This window comes from Habropoda laboriosa, unplaced genomic scaffold (genome assembly GCF_001263275.1).
Source record: "Habropoda laboriosa isolate 0110345459 unplaced genomic scaffold, ASM126327v1 scaffold90, whole genome shotgun sequence".
NCBI classification, from domain to species: Eukaryota; Metazoa; Arthropoda; class Insecta; order Hymenoptera; family Apidae; genus Habropoda; species Habropoda laboriosa.
Window position 1 is genome coordinate 839,134 of NW_017100218.1, and position 15,280 is coordinate 854,413.

Genomic DNA, 15,280 nt, shown 5'->3' on the forward strand with positions numbered 1-15,280 from the left:
TTTAAATCGTGAATTTTTAAATCGTGAATTTTTAAATCATGAATTTTTAAATCGTGAATTTTTAAATCGTGGATATTTATATCGGGGATTTTTAAATCGTGAATTTTTAAATCACCAATTTTTAAATCGCCAAGTTTTAAATCACCAATGTTTAAATCGTGAATTTTTAAACCAGCATAATTTTAAATTATGGATTTTTAAATCACAGATTTGTCACGCATTTAAATTTGAAAACTCGAACCACCTTTTCCCCCTAATTCCCCCTTTCCATACGATAGAATAATCAAAACCCAAACGGTTCAGTCCACCGAGACGAGTTCTAATATTAACAAAAGATCAATCGTGTCAATCGTAAATCACTCGGTACATTAATCACAAATTCATCGTTTCTTCTACACATAAATCAGGAAGCACGGTGTAACAATGGGCAGTCTGGTGTGAAGAAGTTTCACGCTAGAGGTATTCACTTTCACCAAACACGTCTCGTTCGGTCTGTCGAAATTGTTCCTCCATCGTGGCAAATAAAAATCTGCATGAACAATTTAGAATAATACCGTTAAAAGACAAGATCGTACAGGTTGTAACAGAAGGCAGTTCTGCTTCCTAGTTCCCTTCGTTACATTCAGCTACCTATTTCGCGAGACATTTTGTTGTCACGGTTCACCTTTGTCTACGGGTTTACCGAACGAAAGAACGTGTGTATAACGGGATACATTTTTTTCCTCCTACCGTGTTTAACCGTATCGTGTTCTCAGATTTTACAGTTGTATTCAAACAAACTTCTTATCGTACAATCGTGCCGAACGCGCGACGTTGTCTTACATACTTGGAATATTTCGGAGAACGAGAGCAAACAAAAGTGTTGCACCGTTAAGAAAATCTACCTGGCTATTACGAAACAATAATAAATACGCGTACAAATTTTTCAACGTTCAAACGTGTATTTAAAGAATGATAACACGGGTAGAACTGTCATCGCAAGTGTTCCTTTCCAGCCGTTTCTAGCACGGTAACGATAACATTCGAATCATTCCCAGCAAGCGTCCACTATCTCCTTTGATATAAACCCACAATGTGGAGCACGATGTGAATTCTATATTTAGGTATTAAGTAAGCACGCGATAATTTCATTAACGGGAAAAGAAAATGACGTACGAGAGACGTGCTTTGCGAAGAAAAAAAAAGAGGAAAGAGAAAAAGAATTACTCTGGCAGTAGTTTGGGGCGGCCATGTGGAACGAAGCAGACACCGCTACGAGCAATGCTTATGAAAGCACCTTTCTCGATTACTTAATGCGCCATTTTATCGCCGCCGATTCATCCGAGATTTTTGCATACACTCGCGAACGCGTCATCGTTCGATTTCTGCAATTATCTGAAATTCCTGTGTTATTTAGGTAAAGGAGAAATAAAGATTTCGCTGAGATCTGAAAGCACCTTTCTCGATTACTTAATAGGCGATTTAAGTTTTTGCGTGAATTCGCGAACGCGTCGTCGTTCGATTTCTGCAATTATCTCAATTTCCGAGGACTGTTTCTGTGTTATTTAGGCAAAGGAGAAGTAAGGATTTCGCTGAGATCTGAAAGCACCTTTCTCGATTACTTAATACGCGATTTAAGTTTTTGCGTGAACTCGCGAACGCGTCGTCGTTCGATTTGCAATTATCTCAATTTCTGATCACTATTTCTGTCTTATTGAATTGCAGTAAAAAAATAATTCAGTGCCTTAAGTAAAGGAGAAGTAAAGATTTCGCCAAGATCTGAAAGCACCTTTCTCGATTACTCAATACGCGATTTAAGTGTTTGCATAAATTTTCAAACGCGTCATCCTTCGTTTTGCAATTATTTCAATTCCTGATTAATACTTCTGTCTTACAGCGAAGAATATCGAATTGCAATAAAAAGATAGTCGAGTATCTCTTCGGTAAAGAAGAAATAAAGATTTCACCGAGATCTGAAATCACCTTTCTCCATCACTTAATACGGCATTTAAGTTTTTGCGTAAATTCTCAAACGCGTCATCGTTCGCTTTGCAATTTCCTTCGCAATTACTTCAATCACCGATCACTCTTTTTCCCTTGCAGCAAAGAATATCGAATTTCAATAAAAAAAAGCAGCCTTATATCGCAACTAAATTACAAATAAATATTTCGCCAACGCTATGTCACTTTATCAAAACAAGTCAGCCATCCAAGTTTATCAATCTCTTCACCAGACACGAACCACTCATCCTCCAAAATTAGAAATTCCACCGATACCCTTTCGAGATACACCCAATAAAAATTAATTATCGCACAGCAGATACGCTAATTTATTTCTTCTTTCTTCGTGCACAAAAGGGAAGATTGCGTTAAATTCCAAAGAAGACACGTGGAGAGTTTACGAAACCGCTCGAAGGCAAAACGAAAAGTTTAGGGACAGGGTGTGACGTGTCTACCTGTATAGTTTCCATTGCATACCAGGCGATCTTGAAACCGGGTCTTCACGAGAACGCTTCTAAAGTTCGAAGGGTGTGGTGTGGAATCTATTGTGTTGAAAATTATGCGGGGCTACAGCTGAACCCTCGTCTCTATCATTTTTCTCCATCCACCCGACCACGGACGTTTCTGAAAAGTACACTCGTGTCTCGTGTTCAATCTGCGTCGTCTTCTCGGTCCAACGAAGAACTCAAAGGATTTCACCGCAAAATTGCACGTCGAGAAGATGTCGCGACGATGAAGAACGCACAGAAATGTTCATCGATGTTGCACTACCTACCGTCGCCGAAGATCACAATTTTTCCCTTCGCGAAATAGACGCAACAATTTGTCGACCGACTCATTATATAATACTTCTTGATTGTTGCTCCTCGTGCGATTAGATATCGCGTACTTTTTAAACATCTATCTTCGATTTATTATCGATTAATTAAACCACGTGAAATTTCTTTCTACCCGTTGTTTCTACAATTTTAAATCGCGGCTTGACGTTTGAAAGATAAATTTCGCTTGCTACGATCGATACGAAAATTGATATCTTTCTCTAATTGGTCGATAAGCAATCGAGCTGTTTAACCCCACCGCGTTCTTCGTTTTCACTGTACACTCAAGACTTTTGGGTGAAAAAGGACCTAAGACCTTGTGTGTAATCATTTTTGTCTCCAACGCGACACACGAACCTAGACAATAAACGTTCAGAATAATGTTACGGAACGTGAACTTGGTAACAGCAAAAATGACTAAAAATATAAAAAGGCGGTGGGTCAAAGAAGACCCGAACACCGCTCTATGGTTAATCTGCATTCTTCGGCGAAAGTTTGACCGGTAGCCGAAAAGGGAAACCACGCAAGTTGTCTCAGTTACGTCGAATCTGGTAGTAAAAGCAAAAGGCGAGTTAGCAGATTGTTGTAAGCACGAGAGTGCGTCAGTTGTCGGGGCAAGTGTTTGCAATTAAAGGATCGCCTCGTGTCTCCCTGGCACTTGCGACAACGACGCTTTTAATGGCTCGCTAGCTCGTTCACGGTCATGAAAATTGGGTCAGAGGGCTGGCCATCAATGAACCAACGGACAAATTGACGGAATTGCTCATCTCTAAGACACTGCCACCGGCGAAATCGTTTCCCTCGTTACGCTCAGTCCAGTTAGATTAATTTATCGACCGTAGAATTAACGCTGTTAACCAACTTACGATTGGAGGAGAAACTTTGTCCGATTGATCGTTTCCAATCAAAATGAACATCTGCCTTCGGTTTATCTCGCGAGTTCCATTTTCACGAAGAAAACGATCATCGTGTTGCAATAGAACGTGAGAGAAAATTGTAGGTCCGATTTTATTAGAATTATGGAATTGAAAGATATTATTTTAATTATGAATCTTCTTTATACGTCGCCACGCAATCAATCAAACAAACATCGACAAGACGCTGAGAAAAGGAAACGTATCAGCGTCACCCATACTAAACAGATGGTTACTATTGGATTACGGGAGTTATTGGTTGTTAAATAATTAATAATCCTTGTTTTAAACTATAAACTTTTTATTGGACACAAGGAAGGTTCGCTTTTCTACTTGATGCTCCTACGCAACGCCCTAATATTGTCTACGACCCCGTTTGGGACCGAAGGGCCTTTTGTCACGTATCATAAACATTTGGATCTTTACTAAACAGAGGTGGTAGGGCTAAACGGATTTCTCCGAATGTATACAAAAGTAATACACCTATCCTCCGATTTACACCGAAGATAGGTTCCTTAGAAAACCGTGTAAATCGAAAATAAACTAAAATGTGCATAATTCAGTCATTTATTTCAACGTAAAATGAAACTAAATATATCTTAAAAAACATAAAAATAACGGTCTATTCGTAAAATGATAAAAATATAAAATATATTTTACATATAGAAACAAGAAGTATAAATTAAAAAATTTAACGAAAAATTTAATTACTTTTATCACTTTCGTAGACTATTAATCTCTTATTCCTGGTTGGTACGATGTCACTTTCATCACTCGATAGTACTTGATGCGATTCAAGTTCGATGTTAGATGAATTAGAAACAATTTCAGATCGGCGAGCCTTGGTAATGAAATCCGTAATTAACAATTGTGTTCGGTTTTTGATCAAATCTTTACAGACCTCCTCATATTGAGTTAAGCGTTTATTAATATCTCGCTGAAATAAGAGAGCTCGTTCAACATTCGGGTCATTTTGTAGAAAATGATTACTTTTGCTGTGAACGCAACTGGTTCAGACTCCTCTTCCTTTTTTAAAAACCGTGTAAAAGTGAAATCGTGTAAATCGGGGGATAGGTGTATATACTTCCTAGTAAGGCGTTAGATTAATTTTTGTTAGATCTAACTGACTGATAAACCTAACAGTTACCATGTTATTTTTCTATATATGTTTATATTAATCTGTCTCAGTATGTTGATCATTTTATATATCTAATAATCCAACAGATTTGTTAGATAAATGAAGAATAATCGAGCGATTGGTAATTTTCCGTAATTACCAAGAAACTGCCCGTTGAAACGACTATTTTTACTGTTTGCACAAAGAAAATAGAAATTCTCGAGACTACGGGGCGACAGGAAATTTTCGATTAGGGATAATCGAGCGATCGGTAATTTTCCGTAATTACCAAGAAATGAAACGAGCAATTCCTCATTTTGAATGACAATTTCTCTCTGCCAGTGATAAAACGATTAGAAACCAACGCACAAAGTAAATATTGCGCGCAATCCTTGCAGCTAGCCACGATTTAGTTATCGATGGAGCGATAAGAACCATTCGAATTCGATTGTAGAGCGATTTTTCAGGAGAGCATTATCAATGCGTATCGTGCAAGCTATGTATCGGAGTCGATAGAGCGGTGCCGATATCGTGCTCGTGCGAATGTTACACATGCCGGGTAAAACTGGAACCGATCGAGAGGTGAAATAATTATACTCGGCAGCGTAATTCTACGTAATCAAAATTCAATATTTGATTAAACCGAACGAGTTTGACGCTCGCTGGATGCGCAAACGCGTGTACGTTACTCCGTTTGGCGGCTCGACGAGGAAAGGAGAGGAAGAAGAAGAAGAGCGAATCGCATCGATTACATCGATTCACCTTGATCGCGAGCACAAGGAGAACCGCATTTAAAGAGCGTCCCTCGTTCGACCAGTTTCCATATCGGTGCAAAAACTCGCGTCGATGACAGAGGATTTGCTACCGAAACGATCACGCCGCTTAACGATCCACCATAAAAGGTAGATCACCTTTAAGGAAGATCGAATTTATCGCGGATCCGTATGATACAGCCGACCCACTTTCTAAACATTGTACAACGTTATTCTGTCACAGATGCAGCTGCAGTTTCGTCCACCTCGGCTCTTAATCCAGTTATGAATGACGTTTGCTGGATTGCAATAACAAGATTCTTTCGTGTACCTTAATCTCAGGGAGATGTGTGTGCGTGGGTGCACAAGTGTCTTTCCTGGCTTATTTTCGTGGTGGAAAGAAAGTTTGCCTTGAGAAGATTTGGTCGTTACGTTTAGGAAGTAGGAGACGTGTAATTTGCTTGTCGGTAATTTGATTTGTGTAACGATAGAGCTTAGTACGTCCAGAGTTTTCTTCGCACCTTTTTTCGGTACTTGCGATAGTTTCACTGAGAAACGATAAGTGTGCCATTTGCATTTTCACATGCGTTAATATTTCGCTGATAAGCTAAGCCGAGCTTAGTATTCTCCATTTACTCGCTGCTCTCCAATTAATTACTGTAATTTGTTTTTAACGCTTCGGTGCAGAATCCCCGAAATTCGTTCTGCAACGTGAAATTCGCAAATTGGTGACGAGCTCAGCAACGAAATTCGCAATCCAGATTCAGAAAAATCGTCGACCTACTTTTCGAGACCTCGCGATTGCGTAATTCGACGGCACGGCTCGTCCATACGCATACATAGGTGCGCGGCTTTTCAAACGTGAGCCACCTCGAAGGTTGCCTGCCTGCCGTCGGCCATATAAGGACCTCTAAACGAGATGAAGCCCGAACAGGTAAGGCATCGCCGGCTACTTCTCGCGTAAACGCACGTGGAACTTTGTAAACTGAGCTTAAGTTGCTCGTAAATACGTCACACTGTTATAGAATCGTCGTGGAACATCTCTTTAGTACATTTCGCCACTGTGTTCCTCGTTTGAACTGTGGCGCTTCGCCAGGCCATCGGGGATTATGGGATTAATCACCGTTTAATCTGGAAATCTTGTCATTTTTCATTTCTCACGAATTTATAGTAGTCCTTACTTTCCTTATATTTTATCATTTCTTCTCTCTCCTCGAGGGAAATGAATAAATGAAAAATGACGAATTTTATCCGCTCTTTTACGAGATTTATCGTTCACTACTGTTCACACGACTCCAGCTAACGAGGACACAGGAGATTTCGTTGGATAAAAATTGATCGCGGATCCGAGGCAGAAGTTCACGGCTGTTCCTCGACCGTGAATTTCCCTACTAGCCGCTCGTGGGAATTCGAGATTGTTAATTTAAAAGAACGCAAGGCCACGAAGAGGAGGTCGCGCCGAGGTTGCTCCGGTATCTTTGCAACCCGGTCATCTTTCGCGGCTCGTGGTCTCGCTTTTAATTAACTCCGCTGCGACGCGTCGAATTCGTTGGAATAATTGCCATCCGGCACGCGAGAGAATAATCACCGCGAATTTTAATACGTTCAACGGGAGATAGAAATGAGAAGTGAAAATTGTAAGATTGGAATATTTCAAGTGTACTTTAATTCCCTCGCTCGGCCCGACAGAAGATAACGTTGAATTTCACCGTAAGGTGTACACGTTGATTAGAAACGACTTGGTAACGGTGTTCGATTAAGTAATAAATCATCGACGCGAATGATCGATAATTAAAGTTGACTTATGCTGATAGCTGACAAGAATATGACACAAGGAAGAAGCTACGCTCGAGTGACTCACGAGCAAGAGAAAGTTTCCACGGACCCGTGCACTTAACTTTATCGCGACACTTTACTCCCTTGAATCTGAGACCTTACGATTATGGTTCCTCGGCTAATTTCTTCTAAACAGCACTTTGCTCCGGCCATTATCGCCGTCAAAGTTTAAACACTCCCGAGTACTCGAAATAATTAACGGGCCATCTGCTTCGTGAATTTGATCGCTTGTTAAAGGGATCAATTTTTTATCAGAAATTTTAATGCACATTCGCTCAATTGACGTTGCTACAGCGATGTCCGTAATAGTTCTATTTAAATTTTATTTGCATCGAAATGGGGAAAAATTAATTCACCAATACTCGGCATTTTTCCTTTTCGAAATAAGACTTTCGAGGTCGAGAGGATTAGAGAATTATCTGTGGAAAAGAAGAACGATCGAATCATCCGTGAAGTTTGCGAATTACCTCGTTCGATTCACACTGAATTTAGAAATTCGAAGAGAAAACGCAACTTCCTTATTCATGAGTGCATGATTCGTCACATACGGACGATTACGTTGGTCGATAGTGTGTCAAACTATCCGGATTTTCTGTTTCTTACGATTCTATCTATCTAGAGTTCTTCGTGGAGCCTTTTTTTTTTCAAGGTTTCTCGATGAATCAGCGCGAGAGAGGCTGCGAGAGCGTGTTTTCTCGAAAAGAAACGACGAGATGGAGGATAGTTCACGGGCTTGTATCTCAGCTTTACCGAAGAGAATTCGTATTGCATTGGACGGTGTCCTTCGCCTCTATTGCCATGCTCGGCCTCGCGCGTCAACTAATGATTTGTGTACAAATTTACGTTGCTAACTCGTTCTTGGTATTCCGTGATTTTCGATTGCAACAGCGAGAAATGACTGGAGGAATGTCGTCTAGACGTTTCTATTTACCGGAGATGTTAGTTGAAGGTGCTTCTATTCTGAAAATATTTTCGTTTCTAATACTGACCGTTTCTACATTTTTTCGTTATTCTTACAAAACTTTGGGTCTACATCGTTTTCGTGTAATAACTTTCCAAAATTTCATTGTTATTTTGGAAGCTTCTCGATCCGACTTGGACTGATTATGCAAAGAAATATTTTTCAAAATTGCCCCTAGTCTATAATTTGCCAATTCATCTTCATTCTGAGAATCTCTGGATTTTTTCTTACTCTTCCAAAGATTTGCCTCTATATTTGTCCTATGCTTTAACTTTCGGAAGCTTCTGGACTCCATATTGCACCGATTACCAAAAGAAACATTTTTCAAAATTGCCCCTAGTCTCTAATTTGCCAATTTATCTTCATTCTGAGAATCTCTGGATTTTTTCTTACTCTTCCAAAGATTTGCCTCTATATTTGTCCTATGCTTTAACTTTCGGAAGCTTCTGGACTCCATATTGCACCGATTACCGAAAGAAACATTTTTCAAAATTGCCTTCAGCCCCTAATTTGCCAATTTATCTTCGTTTTGAGAATCTCTGGATTTTTTCTTACTCTTCCAAAGATTTGCCTCTATATTTGTCCTATGCTTTAACTTTCGGAAGCTTCTGGACTCCATATTGCACCGATTACCAAAAGAAACATTTTTCAAAATTGCCCCTAGTCTCTAATTTGCCAATTTATCTTCATTCTGAGAATCTCTGGATTTTTTATTATTATTCCAAAAGTTTTGCCTCTGTATCTTTCCGATGCATTAACTTTCGAAAGCTTCACTATTATTTCAGAAGCTTGTGGACTCCATATTGCACCGATTACCAAAAGAAATATTTCCCAAAACTGCTCTCAGCCTCTAATTTACCACTTCCCCCGCAACTCTCAGTGAAGAAAGTCCGCCATTCTCGCGCGGAGACTCGAACGACGGAAGAGGAAAGGTCATCGAACGTGGGAACAGCACGGAAGCAACCGGAAGAATCTTAACGATCGTTAATCCACCATCAATGATCAAACGTACCAGCGAAAATAGTAAGGAGCGAGTAGCGTTCCTTGAGTCGCCTTTAGCTATTCGTTCCTAAAACGGAAACCACTTTACAGTGTTTCCGGTGGCTAATACAGATATCCTCTTTCCACGGGGATGAAGCACGACTATTTTTAGAATCCGTAGTATAATGCCGCACATTCATCGCGCGACGTTCACGGAAACACGTGTCTATAATTGTTATCTCTATTTTGTAACGAAACGTCGTTCACGTATGGTGTACCGTATCACCAACGACACCACAGCACGTGAATTCGAATAACAATCTTTAAAAATAGTCCCGTAGATTCGTCGAAGAGAGAGAGAGAGAGAGAGAAGTGTGTTTTAACTGGCTCGTAATTGACGTGGTTAACTGTGAAGGCAGTTGTGGTTTCACGAGTGGGACCATAAAAAATTACATTCTGTGAAAACGTGAGCCTACTGCATCGTAAAATTGTACACTACCGCTCGAAAGTTTAAGTTCATTTACCATCGCTGTAATAAAAGAACAAAACTTAATCGTTAAAATACGGTAAAACTGGAAGTAACTGTAGAAAAAGAACGAATTCGGTGAGAATGACAAAATGAAACTCTGAATTTCTCGAAATAAATTTGAAATTTCATCGACTTCGACGAAATGAATTAAAACGAAGTAAATCACATCCCACGTTTGCACGGTAGAGTATCTCTGAAATCTCCCAAACTACTACGAATCGCGCAAACCGCAAAACTGTCAACAAAGACGAACAATTTTTAACAATTAATCGAAAGACAACTGGTGAAAGTGTCCTTTAAAAAAATGATTACAAAATGTCGAAGTTGTATCGTGACAATGAAGTAGATTTTGATAACAGTTCCTTAGAATACGTGGCATAACAGGTTTCGAAGGTTAGGCTGACTTGACGAATTTTTACCTCGAGCTATCTGCTACCTACGACTACGTGTAGATATTAAAATCTTTTACCAAGAATAACTTCTATTCTATTTTATCCTACTACCACACGTGTACGCGAACGATTGAAACGGAGTATGAATAATGGCATCCTAGACGGATAATAAATACTTTCGTACGATAATTACTGGAACCGGTTTATCAGCCCGACTAGTCATCGAAAGATAACCACATTCGTCGTAATTCTATATTATTCCACATTACTCGTTTCTGCGAATTACCAAGTCTCCCTTTAAAAATCACCGGAGAAACTCGTATGGCAAATCGGATCGTTGCACCAACTGACCCAGTAATCGTGGAAAATGATCGTGTTTCGATACAGATAACAACGATATCGTTGACATTTCTTCCCCGTGGAGAACGAACGTCGCGCGTTCATACTTACACGCGTGTCAATTTCCACGTAATCCACAAACGGTTAATTACACAATCGTGCAGATTCTGCAGGTCGTAAAGATTCGCCGGGCCACACCTCGACGACGTGCGTTATACCGCGAACGATCAAGAACACCGGCGAACAGAGATTCGGCGGTGTTTTAAGAATGGCACTCTGTGTCAGCGAAAAAAGAACCAGCCAACGAACCGTTGCATTCCAATGGCGATAACGCGTATCTTCGTAATGAACATACGTTCCTCCGCGAGTGCCATAACGAGCGTCCTTCGGGTTAGTTGCTCACCGATTGTTTCGCCTGGAAAAGAACAAGCACGAGCTCGAAAGAGAGCCGGTGCGCGCACAACAAGCCCCTTGTGTTTCGCCCCATTTTTCATCTTTCTCCCATCCAACGTTTCTTTCTTCCCCCCTTGTGATTTCATTTCTCCAGCGTGTTCCTCGTTCGGGAACCGTGTTATTTTCCATTGTACAAGTGCACGTCGAAGATGGCACAGTTTTGCTTCATTTCGTCTTGTCCATCAAGTGGAAGATCGAGGTTGCTCTGTTTCTTTTAATCATTCATCTTGTGCGTTCTTTATTTAAACGCGATACAGCTCTCTTCTTCTTTTTGTGCTACAAGGGAGAGATCTGTCTTTTATCTTTACGACGTTGGGTTTGTAACGTTGCATAGGGTATGCTCTAGACGTACGATATTGTGATACCGGAGCCTTCTTCATTTGACGTAGTTTAATAAAAGGAAACACAAAGTTATTTGTGAAGAGAACAGAAATTTAACGCGATGGCTGTCTTCGTTTCCGGTTCGATTCAGACTTGATGGATCGATCAGAATCGGCCACTAAGGAAACATGGTATTTGTGATTCCGCAGCGAAAAGCCACGATCTTCTAGAAGCCACCTAATTATCTTCGGTAAATAGCTACGAGGCTACAACTGAAATTTCCTCTCAATTTCCTGCCATTTTTACCTTATTCGCTCTTTGAAGCCATAATAGCCGCAATAGCTACTAAATTAGACCAATCAACTAAATCGTTACATTCTAAGAATGTCAGGAAGAAATGGGTGTGTGGCGGGTACGTGGTCGTCAACAAACCCTTACCGAACCTCGTTCTATTCTTCCAACTCCTTCAGATTTTGGTTTCCGTTCTTTTGCCTCTCCCCGGGTTAAGACTTGTAGCCTAAGAAGCGCACATGTGGCATCCAGGTTCGCACGAGGACGAACGAATTTTCCGTTTCCACCACTTTCTCCACTTCTATCTTTATCTATCGCTACTTCAGTACGCCTACACCTTCGGACAGTTTGTTCCTTTACCGACCATCGCGACGTGCCCGCCGAACCGCTGCCGCCGGGACAATTAACAAAGTAAACGATTGTATTTTCTGGACCAATCGTACGCCGACCCTACACTTGTACTTTAATAAATTGAGGTGAAAACAGGGTAACGACGTTCCTCACCCACCTCAGGTGCAACCGAGATGAGACGCCATTGAGGAACGTTCCTGACAAAGGGGAAACGCGAAGGAAAATAAGCGGCCCGAAAAATTAATGAATGAACCACTCGCAAAGTGTACTACTACACACGGTACGCTACTATTTGGAATTGCGAAAGTGCAACATACAAACGGGGATCAAGAATAGAGCGTGATTCCGTGATTGTATCGCGTGGCAACGTGGAAATATTAGGGAGGCAAAAGGTGAGCCGTGTCGAAAGAAGAAGTGTACCATGGTCAGCGAGTTTCGTCGAGGGACGCTCCCTTCTTTGGCAACCTGGGTCTCATTTTAATTCCCCGAAAGAAAGGTTCAGCTGGCAGCTGTTGCCCGAGTCGCTCTCGACTTCCGACCGCCACCAATTCGACGGAAACGCGCCACTATCTCAGGCGTAACCGAAAGGAACACCTTTTCGATCGTATCGAGAAAAACGACCCTCGATAATCTCTCACTCGCGCGCGAATATTCTGCTTGCTTTCGACTTATCCGAGTTTCTTCGTCGTTTCTGACGAATTTCAACGTTGCACATCTTTCCTCGAAATCTCCTATCAGTTCGTCGTTCGTTTTTTTATTTTTCTTCGCGATAAAAATTTGGTCTTGCTGGTCGCAAGGCGTGAGGAGAAGACTCCTTTGCACGATGATTTCTTCAGTTTTTGTGGCGAATGTCGGGGTGCACGAAAGTGTATAGTGGTGTAACAAATTTGGTATAAAGTGCAGCGTTTGAATTGAAAATTGAGTATTTTTATGAATGATCTTATTTCGGAGGTATTATCGGAATGGAATTTATTTTCTTCGATTTCGGCGATATTCGAGACTCTTTTATCGCCGAGGAATTGAATAAGTAAACGAAGGAACATGGTTATGTAGTAAGTCGTATGTAAATAGAACGTAGTTCCTACGAAAAATTCCACGGAAGAATTGGCTCTCAAGGTGATAAACCGGAGGCCAAATTAATTAATTCGCCGCTGGAAGCAATGTTTTCGTGTACAGAAATCGCGTCACGATCTTCCTGTGGCCGGTCACGTTCTTTCACGCCTCGCATTCTAATTACTTATTGGATTACACTTCGATAAGCGTCGTAGAATATCTTTGACAGGAGCGTCGTAATCTAGAGACGCGTCAGTCCGGCACGTACACGCAGATCCAGGATAAACAGTGTGAATTGTCCTAGTGTTTCCTTCCTCGATTTCACGAATAAAAGACCAACGAAAGACGAAAGATTACAAGTCCCAAACAAATCAATAATAAAACTATCCCCAAAAGAAGAAGCAATAACTTCGTTTTACTTCGCTGGAACCCCTATAAAAGTACATGAAAATAGAATCCTAAAACTACCGAAAGAAATCCTACGAAATCACAACGATCGATGATACGAAACGATTGCTTATTCATCGGAACCACAATTCACCCATCAAGTTGCAACAGCTCGGGTGCAACGAACGCCCGTGCACTGCGCATGCGCGGCCACCCTCAGTAGGTCGAGTTCCTCGAGGGATGGTCTCTCACTGGGTCACGAACGAAAATAAAAAAAAAACTAGAGGAAAAACTGTAAAACATCCTGTCACTCACCTTTCTCTGTGCTTCAGCCGCGAATCCGGACTTGGTAGCCCTGTTGCTAGCCATTTTGCTTCACCCTCGCGTTTCACTATAAAAACAAAAGAAATGAAGAGAAGAAACGCACGGACCAACAACGATTTCGATCGTCACGACCAGCCGTGTATCACGACGTTCACTGTTCGATGGTTGCGGCTCGACTGACGCGCCTCGGGACCGTGTGCCGATCGGCGAGAGTCCTTTCGACGCTTATTGGCCGCCGTGGGTATTGAGTTTTCGTCTGACGCCGCGACACGTGACCTCCGTTCTCCAGTCTGGCACGAAGATGACGTCAGGCGCCGCCGTCTCTGACGAATTCCTCGAGCCGCTTTCGTGCCGAAAATCTTCTCCCTGGAACGTGTACCACGGTGGTGTATAGACTATGGTGTAACAATGGTACCGGTACCATCGCTACTGTTTCATCGTTGGTATCGCTGAGGATCCGCCACGAGAGTTTTACAAATGGAGTATCAGCAGAGAGATTCTTCGAAAAGGACGTTACGTCGTAGACTTGAAAAATTTTCAAGGAAAATTATTTTTACGTTGGCGACGAAGGTCGATCGGACAAGAGATAGGAAAGTAGTACAAACGTATTAAAAACATGAATGAACGATACAGAAAATTTATAGTTAAACTGTAGCAGTTGGTTTCAAGTTTCTACGCAGGCAATTAGATTTTCGAAGGACTGGTTTTTTCATAAAAGCAGCTTTGTTAATTCTCTACCGCGTGACCGAGGCTCGTTTGATTTATGTACACCGGTGACATCAGCTCCAGATGTAGACCGATGAGTTCTTTGAATGGCACTCCGCTGCGTTTCGAATGTATCAAAAAATCTTCGATACGATAATCTTATCGCGGTATGTCTGTGTGTGCGTTCAAGAGAAATTTTGTTTTCCCTCCGTGACGGTGTTTATTTCTCGAGAACACGGTCACGTTACTCATCGTTCCGAATTATTTCTTCCAGCAATTTAATAATCTTCTCTTCCAGTCGTCTCTTTTTTCCAACGATTTGGAAAGGAACTCGTTTCTCGAAACGGGGGATAAAAAGCTTCTGTGCGAGGTGAAAGAATGCCAGTTGGGTCGTAGAACCTACGACGAATGTAGACTGTAGAATCCTTCGACTACCTTTATCCTGACCACTTTCTCGTGCCCCTCTGTTGCTTTAGGACGTTGCGACGAGAACTCGTTCTGGAAACGGAACTGGCAATAGAACGACAGAATTTTTTATGCCTGCATTTCACTCCCCGTTCCCTCCATCAAATCCTAGCTTTCTACTCATCTTCGATACGAATTTCTGTCGCGGAAGAAAACGAAGAAAACTTCTTTCGCGACAAATCCGGAAGAACGTGAGACTAAACTGGAAAAATTTTCTTCTACAATTATCGTCGCTGCAAATAGTTCGAAGGAACGGCTGGACTCTGAGTTGTTCCGTCACTCGGAGACATTTACATAATTTTACATTTTTA

The 15,280-nt window shown here is 41.3% G+C and overlaps 2 protein-coding genes across 2 annotated transcripts in view; both read right to left on the minus strand.

Moving 5' to 3' along the window:
* LOC108570891 (myophilin) overlaps nt 1-13,937 on the minus strand; it is a 16,332-nt gene extending 2,395 nt beyond the window's left edge. Inside the window, exon 1 of the mRNA XM_017932821.1 lies at nt 13,791-13,937. Within this exon, the coding sequence (XP_017788310.1) occupies nt 13,791-13,844 (54 nt within the window). The 5' untranslated portion in view covers nt 13,845-13,937. The remainder of the gene's footprint in view (nt 1-13,790) is intronic.
* Nucleotides 13,938-13,950: 13 nt separating this feature from the next.
* LOC108570868 overlaps nt 13,951-15,280 on the minus strand; it is a gene marked incomplete at its 5' end in the record, with an annotated part of 1,572 nt that continues 242 nt past the window's right edge. The window contains 4 exon segments of the mRNA XM_017932798.1: nt 13,951-14,036; nt 14,039-14,165; nt 14,538-14,622; nt 14,908-15,017. Coding sequence (XP_017788287.1) covers nt 13,951-14,036; nt 14,039-14,165; nt 14,538-14,622; nt 14,908-15,017 — 408 coding nt within the window.